Here is a 20410-nt window from a genome sequence, read left to right as displayed (position 1 = left end):
GTATCAACTGCACATTCAAACTTTCTACCTATGATTAAAGACTATGATTTTTCTTATTTCTAGCGATGACATTCATTAATCTTGGGATGAAAGACTAGATAAATCATATATGAACAGCAGAATCCCCACCTGTGAGAATTAAAGAATATATACCCTCAACTACTATAATCATAACTGCTGGCGGCAAGTTAAAAAGAGTACAGTACTGCAAAGAAATTTTGTAAAAGACAGTACATGACCAAGAAAACACAAGGGCAATTTGTGACCACACAAAGCACCCTGAATGCAAATAAAAATGCTCCTATTTCCTATGCAGTCTGCAGTAATAATCAACATTGGTTTCTTTGCTACATCAGCATGTATTCAAATTGAATCACAAAATCTTTCTTCCATGATTTGATTGAAAACTCCTATTTAATCCAAAGGGTCATGCATGTCCATGTGGGAATGCCATGTTTGACATTAATACCCCCCAAGGGAGAGAGAAATCCCATACATACATATTCCACATGTATTATCTAACATGGGAAATGACTGATATCATGTAATACTATTTGATAGTTACAATTACTATTCATCTCCACGTCCCATCTCCGGAGATTCTAATAAAACATGACAGAAGAAAAGCCTTCTCGTTCCACTTTGTGTGTGTTAAGGTCAAGAGGTGGCTAATACAGGCTCTCCATAATACCAGAAAGAGATAACCATATTTTCCAATAACATCCTCATCAAGTTTTCATGCTTTCATGTATCATGTACAAGGGGATGCATTGAACTGACAGAGCAGCTTTTCAAAATTGCTATGAATAAACATTCATGCATTGAGCTTTCAAATGCTATCAGCCCAGTCATCAATCTAGCAGACAAATATAATTATGGCTTGAACATTACACTAATAGTATCAACATTTTTTGTTTAGCTCAGTAAAACAACCTATTTGGATTTTCTCATGAAACACGTTTTCAATCAAAGAATAGTGTTACACAGTAATCTTTTTTAAAATCTTTTAAATGAGAAAAGACTACATTGTGAAATACATTTTAGGACAGCTTGAACAAAAGTAATGTCACTTTTTAAAATGGTATTTGACTGTTGAAGTATACTATTACTGCTGTAACAGTAACAAATTCAAATGAGTTCATATTCAAGTCAACAACCATAGTTAGACATTGATGCTTACCTTATACAAGGTCTTTCCAACTGCAAATGGCTTTGCTAATACTTGAAGTTCTTAAGAAACCAAGTTACCTCCTCAGACTTTTGCTCTACTTGAGCTAACTTCACATCTTACATGACTATAAGGTAGTTCGAAGTGCTGCCAGAAAGCCCAAAAAACATGATGTTCCATCCAATAACTATGTCCAAATCACTGGGAGTCAGTGGTTTCAGTACACCTGTTTCTTATGATGCCTTGTCAAATGTGAGGGCCAAAATGGGGGTTACTGACCTATTATGTTTCCCATTTCTATTGTCAATTCCATAACTGTCTTACATGCACAATTGGTGTTCATTGTGTTATAATCATGATATTTAATTGTTTGAATCTTATTTTCACTTAACAAATCTGTTAACTTCATGTTGCTACAAACCTACAAAGTGAGCCTCAAAAACACAGGAGGAAAAAAGCTGCATATTATTTATTTCAATCCTTGAGGGCTTTGGTTAGCATCTGTTCTCAGTCAGACATTAAACCCATGGCAATACACTCTCAAAACGATTGAGTTCTGCCATATGCTGTTTTCTAAAAACTGACATAAGATTATCATTATGGTACAACTGTTTGGGCATGCACATATCAATATAAGGTGACAGGTATATACAGACGTCAATGCAGCTGGTTTACGAACTTCCAAACTGACAAGTTGCTTTGCTTTAGAATCTTTAAAATAAGAGCCTGTTTCAACTGATGGTTGCCTGGGTGATTTAGATGATTCTGAACAATTGTGTTTTATCTTTCTGAAGAAAAAAAAAATCTTTTCCGTCTAAGCTAACAGTACTGCATTCAGACACTGAGTGTAATAAGAACCATCTGAACTGGAAGTTCCCAGACTGGTAGACTCCTGACTGCATAGATAATGAATCTTACCAGCAGTTGATGAAAATCATTCTACACAGAGGAGATTACCGGCACCATACTGATTACCCTTCATGTGAAATTGAGTGTGCATTTGCCCAATTTAGAGGGTACAAACTAGTTGGAATGGAAAAGGAATGATTTAGAGTACAGACAAGGCTGAAAGACATGCACCCCATCTTAATGGCATGGTTCTTAATTCTCCTTAATTGTCTTGAAGAGCTCTTAGTTTGTGCTTATTAGAGTCTCGAGGAAACATGCACCAAAGGTGAAATGAAAATGGCAGCAAAAATCTGGCAATTGTGCCACATAGGGCAGAGTAATCAACATGCTACAGTTTTATGCTTGTTATATGACTTTTATGGTGCAATAATTCTCATTAATTGAACATTTGCAGCTTGTAATCAGATTCCTCCATAATGGGACCCATTTCTTTGGGGGTTTCATCATTAATGATACAAGTACCTTATATGTATGTCATATCACCTCGAACATGATAGGTCCTCTATACAGCAATGCTATGGCTATTACACACATCGAAATTGAAATACCCGAGAGATGAGGTAGACTAAAGGATAGGTACTGCTTAGGTTGCGTAGGCTAAAATTACGTGACCACAATTCAGAATGTATTTCGCGGTGACTAAAATGCATAATTTTGATCTCACATACTGAAAGTTGTACCTATCGGACTGTTTAATCGTAACATTGTTTTTCAATTACATCTTTTCCTGAACTGGAAATGTGAGGAAACGGCAGCCGGCTGTGAAATCCAATATGCTAGCATACGAGAGCCATATGCTGTGAGTAAAAAGAATTATTGGCCGTATCATATTGACTTGCCTTGCTCCGACATCTGTTCATGCTATGCCTTAACTCCCAATAAAAGACTAGGGCTAGCGCAACAAAGGTATTGGCACTTCAGAACACCTGTGGATGTATGGATTTTCTAGGTTGCTTATTCAATATTGACATAAAAAAGAAGGCTGTACCATTTTCAAAAAAACAAACAAAATATTCTCCAGTACTCACATGTAGTGAGATGATTCTGAGAACTACATTGTATAGGACTTACCTTGCATTCATGCTGCTGCTTGTTTGATATATTTTACCTTAACACTGAACTTAAATCAAAAGGCGTGTACATGAAACTTATCATTGTATTATCATAATCATTAAGTAGCATTTCACCTAAGTCAGATATTCTGCACCAATTGAAAAATCACATGAAGAAGACAATCATGATTCTGACATGGTCCAAACATAGAGTTTTATGGTTGGACTGAAACCAATTGACATCAAGCCCTACCTTAGTTTTTCCCAGCTGCCACTCCTTGCCTGTGTCGTCCACCAGCTGTAACACTCCGCTGCAGTGAGACTTTATGTCTTCATCGCTGGACGACAGGCGCACCAACACACGGTACCTGTAGATCACAGATACAATACCAGACAAGTTATTACAGGCCTGGAAGCTGGAGAAAAAAAATGTAATACTGTCTTGACGAGTGACGGCACCAGCACACAGTACCTGTAGATCACAGATACAATACCAGACAAGTTATTACAGGCCTGGAACCTGAAGATGATTCAGAAGTAAGAGCAGGAAAATATGCAGTACTGTCTTGACAACTGGTGTATCAGCAAACAGTAGCTGTATATCACAGATACAATACCAGACAAGCTATTACAGGCCTGGAACCTGGAGATGATTCAGAAGTAAGAACAGAAAAAAAATGCAGTACTGTCTTGACAACTGGTGTATCAGCAAACAGTAGCTGTATATCACAGATACAATACCAGACAAGCTATTACAGGCCTGGAAGCTGGAGATGATACAGTAGTAAGAACAGAAAAAAAATGCAGTACTGTCTTGACGAGTGACGTACCAGCACACGGTACCTGTATATCACAGATACAATACCAGACAAGTTATTACAGGCCTCAGGTAGTCGTTAAAAAAATATCCAGTACTACCTTAAAGTTATGCTTTCTTTTGCAATGCTCCCAGTATAAAGAAAGCAGGAGTTCACCATTCTCAGTGCAAGTCTACAGTGTTCAATTGCATGTGCATACAAATGTGCACCGAGTATAAAGATACACTTGGCACTTTTTCAGGAATCAATGGTCAGTTTTATATCAGAACAGACAATCTACTTTATGCAAGTTCAAACGTTTTAATGGAAAAGCGGCACATACACTGCTAAAGACTGTGACTATTAAGTAAGACTTTAACTACCATGAAAACGCCTTACACTGGAAAAGGATAGGATTACATTTGACTCTTTTGACCTTCCATGTCAGAGGGAAACATGGTTATGACAAAGATTGTAATTTAGATAATTGCTACTCCAGAAGTTCACCATTATCATAGTAAAATGTGATTAATCATAGTCATTACAGATTCTTCCCTTTTGTTCCCTAATTTGTTGCAATATCGATTGCTACATTTAAGTTGAAGCACAGTGTGATGCACTTAACAGTTCTGAAGTGTGATTGCAGTGCATTAGGGCTAGCTCTAGTGCAGTCAGTAGCAAAAGTTCTGAAACCCCGGGGATGCAGCTTAGATTAATCTCAGTCACGTTCAATGATTCCATTCGAGGGAAAGATGCTTTGCAGGCACTCTGATGGGGCCATGGTCGCTTTTATAACACAATCAACCTCCAGCATACATCGATGAAGGTTAGACAGGTAATAAGATACGTTAAAAAGCAGTTACTCTTGACAAGCAACTGGATATGATTTTGGAAACGGTCAGAAGTTTCAGACAGCCATCCGGCATCTTTGGTTAGTGATACTGGAGAATGTAGGGACATCAGCAACCTAGCATGTACTAGTATACAGGGACATCAGCGACCTCGCACCAGATTGGAGAAATGGAGTTGTTATACTCTCCGAAGGTTACGTTTGGAAATTGTACAGCCACAAAAAGCCTGATGTTATCCTTGAGCAGAATGACCTTCATGCCTGGATTGCTTATCAACTTTACTGCTAATTCTGAAGAGCCAGTGACAGCGAGAATTTGTTGATAATGAAAATATTGGAGATGGGAACATTGATTAATTGTATAGGACTTTATCCAATCTAACAAGATCTTAATGACTGTAAAAATGAAGTTAAAGTAGGATAGAGAACAGTGGCAACTGTGGCTGATCAGGAAGGTATTTGAATTTTTATGCTTGTGGCTGATGAAGCACTCCCTTGAATGATCTTACAAAGGTTGCAAGCATCTCCCATCTGATAGTCATGGTGGAAGGCAAACAAAATTAGTGATGGCCTGGCCCTGACTCAATAGGTCTCCAGACCTGACATTTACGCTCTTATTGAGGGCTTTCACAGGCTTGACATATCTTGGGGATGACGTAGATTTCAGGCAAAGATCACAGAAGGTCATGAAATGGGCATTAACAATCTACTACTAAAAGCACTTTGAACTGCCACTTATACTGGGATGGGGATAAGGTACTTCTGGCTGCTACAATTTCAGTTACATGTACAAAATGTATGTCTATTTGTGGATTTGGTTAGATATATTGGACAGCATCTTTAACTGTAAGTTCTGATCCACACCAAAGTGGGTAAGGCACACTGCTAAATACAGAGGTATGCATACTTAGAAAGATAAAGTTTATCATCCATAGGAAAGAAGAAGTTAACTTTTATGTTCAAATGTTTTTCTGCTGCTATTATAGTAACCCTTCAGGAATGACAGTGATTTGCTCTTACAGTTCAGAACATACCTTAGTAAATGTACATGATTTTGAGGAAGCGTTCAACACAACATGCTGCATGAACATTGTATACCCTAAAGACAGGACACTGGCAAAAATTGATTTTTTTTTTACTTTGCGCAGTGGTTTGTGACAGGATGAGTTATATCCAGAAGCCATACAGAACATAAAAGGCTCGTTTGAGCTCCAAAAAGTCAATAGTTGCAGGCTGCAGCAGGACAAGTTCAATATTCCTGGGAAGACATTGTAATTTATCTCTCAGAGAGTCTTTTGCTGTCATGCATTGTGTCCTTGGTGTATTCCATCTCTGAATATCAAAGTGGGGGAGGGACACTCAAATTTGTTTAACGTTATCCCATTATTTTGTTTTATGCGGCAAATACATTAATCATTCCATTAACTGTAAAGCAAGTTTACTACCATGCATTACTAGACATTGCGCCTATAAAAAATCTAAATCTTTCTGTAAAATAGGGCTCATCTAAAGGTTATGATCTTAAGATAGTCTACTGAATCAGATATTAACATTTGGATGCAAAATAGCAACAATGCCTTTGTAATGTCTTATTGTAAAATCTTTAAATTACAACATTTAAGTTAAATGTTGGGTTTTCTGTGGGCTGATATCAGAATATCGGCAATGGGAAATTGTTACAACTAACTCTGTATTGAACACCCTGTAATGAAGTCATTACGGAATCTCGGTCAACACCGCGATGGAAGGAAGCCAATAACCATGGGGTATGAAAAATTTACATTGGCTCAAAGTGACCATCACTGCAGGGTACATCATTAGGAATACAGATGAATGATTCTTTATACTACCTTAGACACTTGCTTTTGGTTATGGGGACTGATAACAATTACCAGAAAGGTTTTCAAATGATAGTTATCATACATACTGCCACAGACAGTTTCTTTTTTAAGTAATACATAAAGTTACATGTGGAATAGTAGGATTGCCATTTTTCATAATCAATGACTCAGCAATTATAAATCCAGTCCAATCAATACAAACATTGTCAAAATAGCTGATATTGCTGATGAGAAAAACCTACATGTATATCATGCCATAAAGGATAATTTCTAAAGAAATAAATCACTGGTATTCAATTTCAACAATCTATTTCCAGACTTGTTGAAGATTGGGTCAAGATTACAGTAAAGGGGACCAATCAAAAGTCTGGATGATACTGTAACTATAGCACTGTATTCTTAACCTCAAGGGAAAGATATGACATATTTTATATGTGTCTTATCACTCTACATTCTCTGTATGCTTCCTTTCACCCTCTGAAAATTCTAAACTGTACCTATTACTACACACACTGTAATACAGAATAGAATGCTAAAAGTAAAAAGCAGCCAATCATCCATCCATCTATTTATCTACCTATATATTAGATAGTATTAAAGAAAACCAAGGTGCCACTTTGTAACGAAAAGAAATTTGCAGCCGGCAAAGATGAATGCTTTCTGTGCATTATTCAACTCAGTGTCACTTCCTTTCATGGATCACACATATCCAATATCAATCAGGCTGACGCACCGATGTAAAAATTGATTTAGGATAAGTCCTAGGGACCCTTCTTGTCTCTTCTGTACAATGCACTCATATACAATTCCGAGGTTCCTGCATAATCATCTAGTTTCCTGTGAGCCATGTTTAGCTAGGTATTATTTTCATGAAAAATATCAGCATCAACTGTACTATCTATTTTTCCTAGGTGATGATTCAGGACAACAATATTATGTACTGTAACTCAGACCCACCTTGGACACTGACGACAAGGCAGACATCCTTCGAATCTGGCAAAATTCCCAAACCACGAACAAGCTAGATTTCCTCACATTCTCTGGTTCCGTCTGACAGCAAGACCCAAATGTTAAATGGTTGGCTGATATGAAACCCTGGAGGTGTCTGAGGAGCTCTGTACCCTGCTAGATCAGCCTGAGACTCCCTGCCGAGCGCTCCACCTTTCTGGCTACATAAACCTCCTGCTTACATCAGAGACTCATCATACATGTGCCTCAGGGTCCTACTAACTGCCAAGGTGATTTGGTCACAGTTGAGAGGATATTTCATCTGGACCGCTGATTATAGAGAGAGAGTCTGAGAAAATACTGTGGTGGCCCTGATGTGCCATATAAAGGGTTGATCTAACATTAATTCTATTCATGATGAAAGAAGGCTCCTCGCAGGAAATTGGGTGCAACAGGCTGCCCAGAGAGATGTTGGCAGACCAAAATATTCAGTTGTTTCTTGTTAACCTTTAAAATTCAAAATAGCAAAGCCAATCAATAATGTTAAAGCTGCCTATGGGGGCACCTGTCCTTGGTGCTGAATGTACAACACTTTACAGTAACTGTAAAATGGACGATATGAACTGAAAAACAGTGTTATCATAGAAAAGAATAAGCTTCAGAGATAATACATAATGAATTATGAAACATTATTTTTAGTACTTATTTATTTTTAAGCAAACAAGCTTTTAGTATTTTCACAGATTGTAGTTCAACTACAGCATACATATGTTTTCCTTATGCTTAACCTTCTTTCTGCTATCTATCTAAACCAATATGGATTGGAGTGCAAAACAAATAAGTTAGTGTGCTTAAGGTTAAGTACTGTTTGAACTACTGTTTAAAAGGTATACTGGTTCAAAAGACGGACAGAAATCCATGGACAAAATGTTGCAAACTACTCTCCTGACATTTTTACCTTGTAATTCCAAGCACATACATGCGTACTTACAAGTCAAGGGAAGGGGCTTATCAAACTTGAACGCATTACAACAGGGTTTAACTTGAAGTGCAGTTGAAGGATAACCCTTTCCACAGAACTATTATCAGCTTGTCACTAATGAGCACCACCCACACTGTGTGATTACTGAGTTCACTCAGAAACTGAAGTATCACCACTCACTGCATCAACGTAAATTTCCATTCAGGTCAAAAACCTCCAAGGACTCGCAACTCTTACAAAGCAGCTGGAGGGCAGATTGTAAGTACTTGCAACACTTAAGTGTGAATGCTGCTATAAAGCAGTTTGTTTTGGAAGTGTCAGGAGACCAAGGAACTGGTGTGTTACGCTGAAGGGCGGTATACAGAACTTTTTTTCCATCATGGAATGATCTTAAGAACAAATTTCAAGGGATATGTAGAATATAAGATATCCACAGGTCAGAAATGTTCTTGGCTGTCTCGTCCTCCTAAAATTCAATGAAACAACACTAAGTGCCTATTAGTGAGACTTTGTAAGCAATGTACATGATGTAAGCTTTACCATGAAAAACCACTCAGAGAACAGCCGCACTGTTTGCGTCAGAGACACGACCTCCGTGACCTCTGAGTGTGTCTGATAGCTTTACAACAGTAACTCACAACCCAGGAACAATCATTTCTGTGATTACTCTCACTGAAAGGCTTCAAGTCTCAGCAATATCAGAAGAACCTGGTGGCACGTGCACAAGTCAGTTGGCCTAACCTGTGGGGTGTCATACCAGGGCACTAAGCTCAATCCAATTTGGCATGAGTGCACAGGTTGGAGGACTGTTGGTGCAATAATACTGTATAATTGCCATGTTTGCTATCAGGTGCAGACAGACTGGCTATTCTTCAACCACTGTTAGGTGTAGTAACTAGTTTTGAAAATCATGTCTGAACTTCAGATTTCCCAAAAATGTTGAACATAAATATAATGTATTTAATTTTGTACTAAAAATTATACAGATAAACATGCAGCCCATAGTTTCTTACACCAGTTTATATTAATAGAATGTGTTTTGATGCAAACACATAGTAGGTTACAGATCATAACTATTTTCAATCATTTTGGCACATAATGTTATTGACTTTTCTCTCAAAGTCACCAGAAGACTGATCTTTATGGTGTTTCAACTTTATGCTACTTCCAGGCCAGGCCTATAAATGGGAGCTTCTTCTATATGCCATTTTATTGAACCACAAACACAGAGAATTCACGTCCCCTGCATGGATCTTTAACTTATACTACTTGATAGGAACATGTCTTTTACAGCGGAATCCACCCACCTGTAGCAGAAGTCGTCAAACGTGCGCCTGACGGGATATCCCGCGCGGCGAATCCTGACCGTCTCCAGCATTCCGCTGTACCGCAGTTGACTCAGAACCAGCTCGGGATCAAACGTGTCGGGTAACTGCAAAACACCAAAAATCATTTTGATTAAAAGGGTAACATTCACTAATCTTGAAATAAAAAAGTGATGCAAAGGAGTAAGGGATTTGATGACACAGTGAAACAAAATAATGTAAAACAGAAAATGCAGAGAATGCATCAGACTATTGAATTCAATCTGAGAGAAATATGAAATCCATTCACTAATCTTGACATGAATATTAAGTGATGCAAGAGAGTTCAGGACTTTGTCACTTTAAGTGAAACACAGGATACCAGAAAATGTAGAGATAATATAAACAAATCATTAAATTTTCAAACCAGGCATTTGAAATGTACAAACAGCATATGCATTAGATGCTAACTTACTGTATCATTTTAATTTGACAACCTGGGGCTATGATTTAATGAAAGGAGATAATAATGGCAGGTAATGTAGCTTAAACAGTCTGCATCAGCTGATATTTTTCACAGGAACAAAGTTCCCAAAACTGTGAATGTCACACCAAGGTCATCTGAAACGACCTTTAGAGCAGACATCCATCAGTGGCAGGCCCCAGACAGGGAGATAAGAAACACATTGTCATTCCCTCCTGACACTAACGCTGGCATCTGCAATTTCTATGGGGTCACCCTGAGAGATATGATCCGCTGAGTCAGCAGGTACTGTCATTTCTTGAGTTCATCATGAGAGCTCGTAAAGCCACCTGCCAAATTGCTATACTCAAATATGCACAAACACAAGACAATGTTGTGTCATTTCTTGAGTCTATCATCAAAACTCGTAAAGCCACCTCCCAAACTGCTGTATCCAAATATGCACAAACACAAGACGATGTTGTGTCATTTCTTGAGTCTATCATCAAAACTCGTAAAGCCACCTCCCAAACTGCTGTATCCAAATATGCACAAACACAAGACGATGGTGCATCATTTCTTGAGTTCATCACCAGAACTAGTAAAGCTACCTGCCAAACTGCCATATTCAAATATGCACAAACACAGATGATGTTGCTAGCTTGGGCTGAGTTAGAGTTGAAAGCATTTCAATTTGTTGGTAGCACATACTTGAGGCAATAGATGAGTGAGGGTGACTGTGGAAAAGGCTTATGGACACTTTGTCTCAGGTAGTTGAAAAGGCATGTTATGCATGGCGACAATGGAGTTAACTGTTGCTGTTTCAAAAACCTTGTTTATTATACTGGACATTTGGTATTTTTCTCTTAAAAGGAATTTGGTGTATGGAAACTGTTCAGAAGTTCTAGAGATCACTACAAATCACAAACTTTGGCTTTAGATTTTACTCCTTGCATCTGAACAAGCAACTTTTCACACTTTGCATGCCATCCAGGTATCTCTTTTTTCCTCTTACCCACACCATTATGAAGCCATGAAAAGGATCACTCCATATCAAGTGACTATCAGAAACATTGCTGCAGGGTTTCATAGATAGCACTTCTAGGTACCGTTGAAGTATAGCCAGGATCAAAAAGTAATTTTAGTTTTTTGGGCTGCATTCAGGTTGCCAGACATCACGTCTGTGGAATGGGGGTCAAACAGGGTCAATCAGTGCATCCTTTTATGGTGTACAAAAAGCAAGCAGAACTTCAATTCAATTCAGCTGTGCTTTTAAATCTATAGATCAGATGCTAAATAAAATAAAAATTGTAGCATTTCCTACACATAATTTCCTATTACGTAACCTGGACTTTTGACAACTACATGCATACAGTTACTGTAGTGTATGTTAATTACTAGAGTAACTGTAACTGTAACATAAGAATCAGAAATGTGCATTGTGATCCATAAGACTTGAAATCATTTCTTATCACTGACAAGCAGCTGGTCTAACCTACGTCCAAGGAAGATTGCTTGATGGGAGAAGAATTCTTACAAATTGGCAGATTATGTCAAGACTGACAAGGGGTGATTATCATGATTGACGTAAAGCCCCTGACAAGTCGTGGAGGATTGTCAAACTGAGACACATAGTCTTTGCTGCCGGCATGTCAGTTAGCTTACAGTTTACAGTCAGTTACTGTGGAAAATAAAGGAGGAACTACAAAGATCTGTAGTAGGGAATAGTGTTGAGTGTACAAAAAAAAGATTCAACAAAATTTGTTGAACAAAAACACAAACGTACAGCACAACTTGTTGACTCCAAAAAGTTTTCCATCCTGATATTTTCATAGAGTCCCCAGTCAGAGAGACATAGTTCATCCTTTATCATATGTCACATATATCATATGCTGAAAACACACTAAAGAACTTTACATCATCTATGGAGAAAAATCGATGCCATACCTTTTGAGAGTTTGGCTTGATGCACCTGACAAAGAACGGGTTAGCAGCACTCAGTGTGGTCATCAGACTCCGCAGGGACTCCTGCATAGAAACAAACATTGTCAAGCAAATCATAGTTCTGTAAACATATGAATGAAAAAATCTATTTCATCATAATAGTAGTTTACTTGACTGTACAAAAATGAGTTCATTCTTTTTACGAGGGGCATTCAATAAGTAATGCCCCTGACCAACTTCCAGTTGTCTGATCTAGATGAAATTTTGCATGTGTAATGAGTCATATCTCTATGGGTTGTATGTTGCAAAACACAGCTCTGAACTAATTGTGGTTACTGATTTACTGGTGTTTGAACTGATTCAGGTGTGAAATGGACCAGGTGTGAAATGGAGCAAGTTGAGTGTCACGCAGTGATCCGGTTTTTGTATTTGAAAGGACGCACACCAAAGGGGACTTTTGATGAAATGAAAAAAACTTATGGTGATGATGCCACATCATATGACCTTGTAAAACGCTGGCATCGTGAATTTAAACATGGCCGGAAGTCTGTGGAAACAGCTCCCAGACCTGGTCGTCCCTCTTCTGCCATTGATGAGGCATCTGTCGGAGGACCAACCTGGGATGTCCTACAAGAACGGTGTCCAGAGCTACATCAAATGATGGGAGAAATGCAAAACTCTGGGTGGTTCCTATGAAGAGAAAGACTAATAACTGTGCCAAGTTTCATTAATCTCCTGCTATGGGAAATGGGTCAGGGACATTACTTATTGAATGCCCCTCGTACATCTCATGGATTCATCCAAAATATGAAGTGTTTAAAGTATGTCACTCAGCATAAAATTATGCATAAGTGTTGTACCTTGAACTGAGAGCTGACTGTTGGTTTCTTCCTCTGTCTTGTCGCCGTACCGCTCTTCAGACTGGTTCTGTTCGCGTACGCATCCGTATCAAACAGCTCGTAGATAAAGTCAGACCTGTAGAACACAACAGACCCCCCGTTTATCAGTGACGGTCTTGCCTTCAGACAATTTGTTATTTTATAGTCTCCTTGTAATTATTTAGGATTACGACCATTGAGACATTTGATTGAAAGAGTATCCAGGGAATTATCTGTATTAATCAAGTGCTCTGATGTTAATATGTATGAACATAATGCCCAGATAACATAATAAATCAGCATTAGAATAAGATTACAAGCTGAGCATTTATGCAAACTGAAAGGGAAAAGGTACTTCTGGTTCCATTTATTTAAGCTAAACATATATGAGTAAACATTAATTGTTGTGACAACAGCAGGGGAAGTATACTTTTAGCATGATTACTGCATAGTAAGTATAACTCGATTCTTTTTTTGCAATGCAGCAAATATGACATGTGGACTCTGTGCTGTTTGCATGAAAGTTTACACCATTTAAGCACTCATTCTATAGTGATCAACAAGACATGTAAGATGATGTTCTGATTGAGGGACCATGTAGAGATGTGTTAAGCAGTTACAGTATTACCTGAAGACATAGAACAAGACAGGAGAAGAGCAATGGAATGTGGCCATGCACCATATTTCTACCCATGATTTTATAAATGATAGTGTAATATGAACCATCCTGACATTCTATGGATAAGGAAAATGCTTTTCAGTACAAATTTACTGCACAAAATGTAGTCCACGTGAATTACATGTAATCCCAGATGTGTGATAATTATGCAGTTTTATAGAGACAACCTTATTAGTGAAGAGGAGGCTGCCGTGATTGTCTGCGGCTCTCGTAGAAAGGCTCTTTCTGATTGACATTTTAGCTGAACTATCAGACATTCAGACTCCCATGATAATGGTTTGCGGCTCCATTGCTTTGGCACCCCATTTACACTGCCTTGCAGTAAAGATGCTGTTAGACAGATGTTCTCCTCTTAGCATGACTACAAGAAGGTGGCCCACATTGTGATTAATCCGGTGTGAATAGTTGCAAGTCAGCACATTACAAAACTGAAGACAAAGGCAAAGAAATTAGTGGTGTGAATCACACAGTTTCAGAAATTACAGTTTCCTAATCTCCAAGCAGATCCTAGGGTAGCAACAAGATAGCATCAAAAGCTAGCAAAGGGGTGTAGCAGTCCAACGGGTCCTTTGGTAGCCATTGAACACAAAAAGTCCACTAGACTCCTTTGCCAGCTTTTATTCTGATACTATCTTATGCTACCATATGATCTGCTGGAGATTAACAGTTGCCTAACTTGACAGGTATACATTTATATGGATGGCAGATTAAAAAAAAAATGTCAATTTGAGGTATGAATTTTCACAATAATCATTTAAATTGTTTCTTTGTATTACAATAAAAAAAATTAAAGTTAAAATTAGGACAAAGCCTCCTTCGACACAACTGTTCAATGTGATGAACATTTCACACAGTCTATCATTTGTTGCTACACCATATATAGGGCTGTCTTTTCTTTTACATCTCAATTACCACTGGGCCCACAGGTGGGGTTATACATAATGTAGAACACTGAAGGCCAACCTCTCATTTAATAACCTGACAAAAACATCCTGGCCATCTGTTCCACCCGGGAACAAGATGGATGGCCCTGCACAGTCCCCTGGGAACAAGATTGATGGAGGTATAATAGGTGTTTGTGTTTGTAATTCATGAAAGCCACAGCCCATTGCTCTTGCTGCTCATTACAATACTGTCTGGTGAAATATCACTTATCTTCTTTCAATGTGACTAATAGATGTTGGCTTTATCTTGCTGTTAAAATCAAAATATACAACAGCAACTTTTTTGGAAAAAATGTATGAAATAAACATGCACCTGTTATGGATCTAAAGCCCAGATATCTTTTAAGAAGTGCACAATTTACTTAAGCACTTGTGTTTGACTAGGGGCAGTGCTAAAGGTCACATTTCCAAGGGTGTTTTTGAGGGCCACAATCAATCTTTCATGCTTGCCAGAAAATACATTATTTTTTGTGGTATGATTCAGCCAACCTCTGTGACAAGACCCACAACTTGCAAGAGATTAGATTCTTTCAACATACAATATGCCATCTTGAACACTGACCATGCACTGCTTTACTTTAGTTTGCCATGTGTTGTTTACATATGCTAGAAAAAGTGAAATTTACATATACTGCTCTTGGTCAAAGTTTGGAAAAATGTTTTCAAATTGATTTCTGTCCCCAGACCTAAATGTTAGGCCTCATACTGTATAGTTCACATTCTTGCATCCTGTAGAAATACCAGGCCTCCAAATACATGTCAGTTTGGAATTAAGCATGACAACTTTCATCTCATGTCTGTCACGGGAGCCCCTGTGAATTAATTTCCCCTGATTAAACTAAACCATGTCTAATTGATTTTCTGTAGTCCTAAAAGAACACAGTAATCTGGCAGGACTCATGCCCTGAGTCATTAAGTCATGGGGTGGGGAATACCCTGACCTCTATATAAATCCTACATGTTTCATGGGATAAGTCCCATAATCTATCACTTTTACTTTTTAAAATGTCATTACTGGTATGTTCATAATCAATTCATGGAGCTTGGTGGTATAAAAAGGAAGAGAAATGGATGCTCAAAATCAGGCATGAACTCCTTAGCTTATGATATTATGTTGGCAGAATTATTCTATATTAAAAGAAATAATACTTCAAGAAGGTATCCATGTTATATCAACACAGCAGATATAAAACTATGGGAGCTAAGGAAGCTTGCGACAAAGAGGACAAAGTAAAGAGAGTTGAAGAAAGACTGATTGCAGCTGCAAGGTGTCCAGACTACTGTAGCAGCAGAACACAGTTGACTACTACTACTAACTAAATATACATTTGAAAAAGCTTCTTTTAAGTGTGATACAATTCACAAAATATAGAAACTATAAGTTTGAGTGACGATACATTATTGGTTCATACATATATTTTGTAAGGATAAACATTAAGTATTTTGACGTAGATCAGGTCAGGCAACCCAGAGGTTCAGTTATGATTCATATGGACAAAATTCAATGGTAAAAACTCACCTGCTTTCCTGCAGTATGTTCAGAATGTCGTCTCTGAATGTGTCCCTGTTTTTGTCCAGGAATCCCTGGGTGTCATAATAAACCTGTGGCAGAGGCAGACAATCAGACTTAATGTTTCCTTAACTTACAACACAGCAGGTGAAATCTGTAAAGAGAAGCACAGTTGTAGCCCTAAAAGCTTGGTCGCTTATTTTAAAAGTAAGCAGGAGTAGGTCTGGAGTACTTATACGTCCCTTGGTCCCTTTGAACATGCCCAGTGATTGGTTAAAAGGCAGGCATTTATTCACCATCATGGACCCAAATCTATTCATAATTACTGAAATATGAAGTGATTCACCCCACTTCATTGTCAATTTTAACCTCCATCTATCAGAGACCTGTCAAAAGAAAACTGATTACATCCAGGCTAAACAAAGGATTTCTGAAAACCCTGTATTTGTGTATTTGTACTGTAAATACCAAAGGTCTGTGTAATGATACCTGCAGAATATTCAATTTGGTGAAAAAATGATACTAAAAGGACTATTATAATGAATACTCTCCACGTCAGACCAGTTGAATGCCAGCTGAGCACACAGAAATAATGTGGTTATGATCTGAACTGTTTTTCCATTCTATCTAATAGCCATATGAGGGTAGTGGGGCTGAATGGATTGGTATTGAATAATCTTTAACAAAGAGGTCTTTTTTGAACCTATATGAAGTAAAATGGTACGACTTTTGGTGAAATTCAAGTAAGTGGTATTGAAAAGCCTAATGATACCAAAAACTAAGGCATTGAAACTGATGATGTTCATTTAACCTCCTTGTACACACAAACCAAATTTCTTGTTTCCTTGTTTCATAGAGCACATACATTTGTACAACACACAAATGCAGAAATGGAAGTTTTAGTGATACATGCTTGGGGCATACAGTAATTTGGGTAACAGGTGTATCTCCTCCCTGTGGGCATCAGCTTACAAAATCAATCTTACATGGTTCAAAGGACAAACAGACTGGTCTCCATGACGAAGGTTAACAAGGTTGGGGTCAGGCACACAAAAATTCAATTATTGAAAAAGCAATTTTGTAAGAGCTGTGGATGAAAGCAGTCAATATCTTTCTGCAACACAACATAATGGCCAGTGCTATTCTTTTCAGTTATGACTTTATCAATGGTGTTCAAAATACATTCAAAATATATTTACTATAAAAAATTATATTTTCTTTCCCAAAAAATATTCAACATCTTTTTTTTGTGAATTTTTTACCAGAATAAACATATTAATGGCTGTTGCAGTAAAATACATTTTTTTTCATGAATGATAGAAGTGTAAATGTAGCTCACCTCTCCAGCATAGTGCTTGATGCCAAACATTCTGCTGGCCACCTTGGGCTTCAGGAAGAATGCATTTTCCTGGAAAAAAAGGCAAATCATTTCATGTAAGATAGCCCTCACGTAAAGCATCACCAATGCATGTCCGTTTGGAAAAATGTTATCAATGCAGTTCAACTTTTAAAAATCTTTCTAGCACAGCTCCTATAATACATCTAAAATTGACCGACATTTGCAACAGATTCCGAATATTACCTTGTGTCCTCCATGCAACTTGTCCACAAAGGTGTTGTCTGTGCCCTTAGGGAAGCGACTCTCCTCATCCAGAAGGTCCAGGATACCCAGTTTCTGTAGAGAGAAAAATACATTGAATGAAAAACATGCAAAAACAGGACATACTTAAAAATCAATCATAAGCAAAAGTTACAAATATCTACTGGAAAAAAATTCTGGATTTGATCCAAAATATCATGTGTTAAGTCATGAGCAAAAAGAAAAAAAAGTTGTTCTATTACTGTACCAATTTTAACAGCCAACAAACAAATGAAACACTAAGTAAAACAGAACCTATTTTGCCAGAGGAAACATATAAAGAACAAACAATCCTACCCTCTCAACCAGGTCCAGACATTCCCCGTTGTCCACCCAGTCGATGTCTGTCCACACGATGCCCTCTCTGTTGTACTCCAGCTGTTCCAGGGAGAAGATGTGCTTGTTGAAGTACTCCTGCAGCTTCTCATTGGCATAGTTGATGTTGAACTGTTCAAACCTGTTGGTCTGTAGAAGTAACGCAAATATTAAATGGGAGTAAGTGGAAAACTTTATCATGCAAAATCTACCTCAACCTTACTTTTTATGTTTTTTTTTTTCCTGGCTTAGTTTCTCAATGTTTGATTAGAAGAACTTACATGCACATACAATATAATCCAATTATTACTTCCAGAAACAAACAGTTATTCTGTATCTATATAGCAGTAACAACCGCTCTTCAGTGTAACATGCCAGCTTACAAGGTATTGTTACTAATTGATGCATTCAATTTTAATCTTTTTAGAATATACATTTTTAGAATATACAATGTAATTGCACAACTATACAGGAATGTAACATTCTAAAACAATAACCTCTTAGCTGTTTTCTTTAGGAAGACATATTCTGGTTTAAATCACATCAAAACTTTATGACAGAAAATCCCCAGCTGCAATTCAAACCAAGCATGCTAGGAGGCATTGCAGCACATACCTGGAAGTTTTCAAAGCCAAAGATGTCCAGCACACCGATGGATGAGTAGTGCCCATTGCCATAGATACGGCTGTTGATCTTGGTGATGATCCACCTGAAGCAGGCCTTGTACAAGTTCATGGCCAGGGAATCACGAGAGTCTGCCGCCTGGAAGGGGGAAGAGGACAAATTTAGTGACTCTAGGAACACCAATTTAACTCATCCATGGGAAAGACAGTATCAGCTTACAATCTGCAAAGGAAGACTTTGCAAACCATTATTCTTATTCTGCCTTGAAATGAATACTTACAGTTAGATATGCATATAGACTATAACAGAGCTATGCTTAAAGTTTACTTTTTATGAATAACTTTAGTTAGTGAATGTAAATTGAATGTCTGTATGGCTCTTGCATAAAAAGGAATATCTTCATGTGAAACAAAAAAACTTTTTTGAAAACTCACCTCATTAACTTCTAGAGGGGTACTGATAAGCTCCCCTCTAAGGAATATTGACCTCTGTGTGAGAGCCTCGGCTAAACCCAACATGTCAACTCTCAGGAGGGAGGCAGCATTGCTGAGGGCTGGAAACAACAGAATGAAGATCATTATAACTCACTGACAGTCAAACCAATAATTTAAAAACTGTCAAATTACAATATAGCTTCTGACTAAGGTAATGCAGCTGTATAAAAGGGATTCTTTAAAAGTAGTTCTTTTTCCATCAAACTTCAAAGAACAAAAAACTCAATGTGCAGAATAAGATTTTTGACATAAAGGATTTTTGACGTAAATGTTGATAAAAAATGCAGTCTTAAAACCGACACTGAATGAAACAAGGTTTTAGGACATATTTTCAGACAGTGAATTGTCAAATACTGTTGAAAACTTACGATGTACGATGATATTATTCTGGTCTTGTACAAAAGGAAAAGAAAAATACTACAGTGCAATTACATGCCCACACATGGACAAACCATTTCATCTCTACCTTCACATTCCTGTGGGTCCTGTAGGAATCCTGGCAGCAGGGAGCAAACACAGTAATACATGGACAACAGGACAGGAGAGTTACAATCATACAACACTGTCAGCATTGTATAATCTTCACAAACGCACTATCAGCATTGTTTGTCTGGCAAGGTGGTTTCAAGTTTGAAAAAAATGATGCTATTCACTTTCATGGTTGAAATCTGAAGAAAGTTTTTTGCAAGTTCCATGCATGGTAAAGATGTATCTCATTGCACTTGAGGCACTGGTGTGGTACTGTGGGGTTTGTTAACAATGGCACTGTTGTATTGCTTTTGTTGATTTTTTATATTAATTGTTTTTTATCTCTGAAATTCGTTGAGTAATATTTCAAACCCCATAGTGCCGCACCAGCGCCCCTAGTGCAGTAGTAGCGATGCTTAAACAATGATGTTTTTTATTCACCTTGCTTATCAGCAACCTGTGCGCCAGCTGTAGTGACAAACTTGATGTTCCCCACGTGCAAGATGGACGCCAGGAGACACCAGACATCCAGGATATCCTTCTCACTGAAGTTCATCACTCTCATCGCATGCTGGGAAATAAAGAACATGATGAACATGAA

General features: G+C 37.9%; 1 protein-coding gene across 12 annotated transcripts in view; it reads right to left on the bottom strand.

The window, feature by feature from the left end:
* LOC118424587 (unconventional myosin-X-like) overlaps positions 1-20410 on the bottom strand; it is an 85170-nt gene that overhangs the window by 29727 nt on the left and 35033 nt on the right. For all 12 annotated transcript variants that reach the window (XM_035833216.1, XM_035833213.1, XM_035833220.1 and 9 more), the window contains exons 9-19: positions 20251-20380; positions 19282-19400; positions 18839-18985; positions 18206-18373; positions 17852-17944; positions 17609-17677; positions 16279-16361; positions 13119-13233; positions 12262-12342; positions 9855-9979; positions 3383-3497 (exon numbers count right to left, since the gene is read on the bottom strand). In XM_035833216.1, coding sequence (XP_035689109.1) covers positions 3383-3497; positions 9855-9979; positions 12262-12342; positions 13119-13233; positions 16279-16361; positions 17609-17677; positions 17852-17944; positions 18206-18373; positions 18839-18985; positions 19282-19400; positions 20251-20380 — 1245 coding nt within the window. The remainder of the gene's footprint in view (positions 1-3382; positions 3498-9854; positions 9980-12261; positions 12343-13118; positions 13234-16278; positions 16362-17608; positions 17678-17851; positions 17945-18205; positions 18374-18838; positions 18986-19281; positions 19401-20250; positions 20381-20410) is intronic.

The sequence above is a fragment of the Branchiostoma floridae genome, chromosome 10 (assembly GCF_000003815.2).
Source record: "Branchiostoma floridae strain S238N-H82 chromosome 10, Bfl_VNyyK, whole genome shotgun sequence".
Lineage (NCBI taxonomy): Eukaryota > Metazoa > Chordata > Leptocardii > Amphioxiformes > Branchiostomatidae > Branchiostoma > Branchiostoma floridae.
The sequence above is the reverse complement of the archived record's forward strand: the minus strand, read 5'-3'. Positions and strand labels throughout refer to the sequence as shown.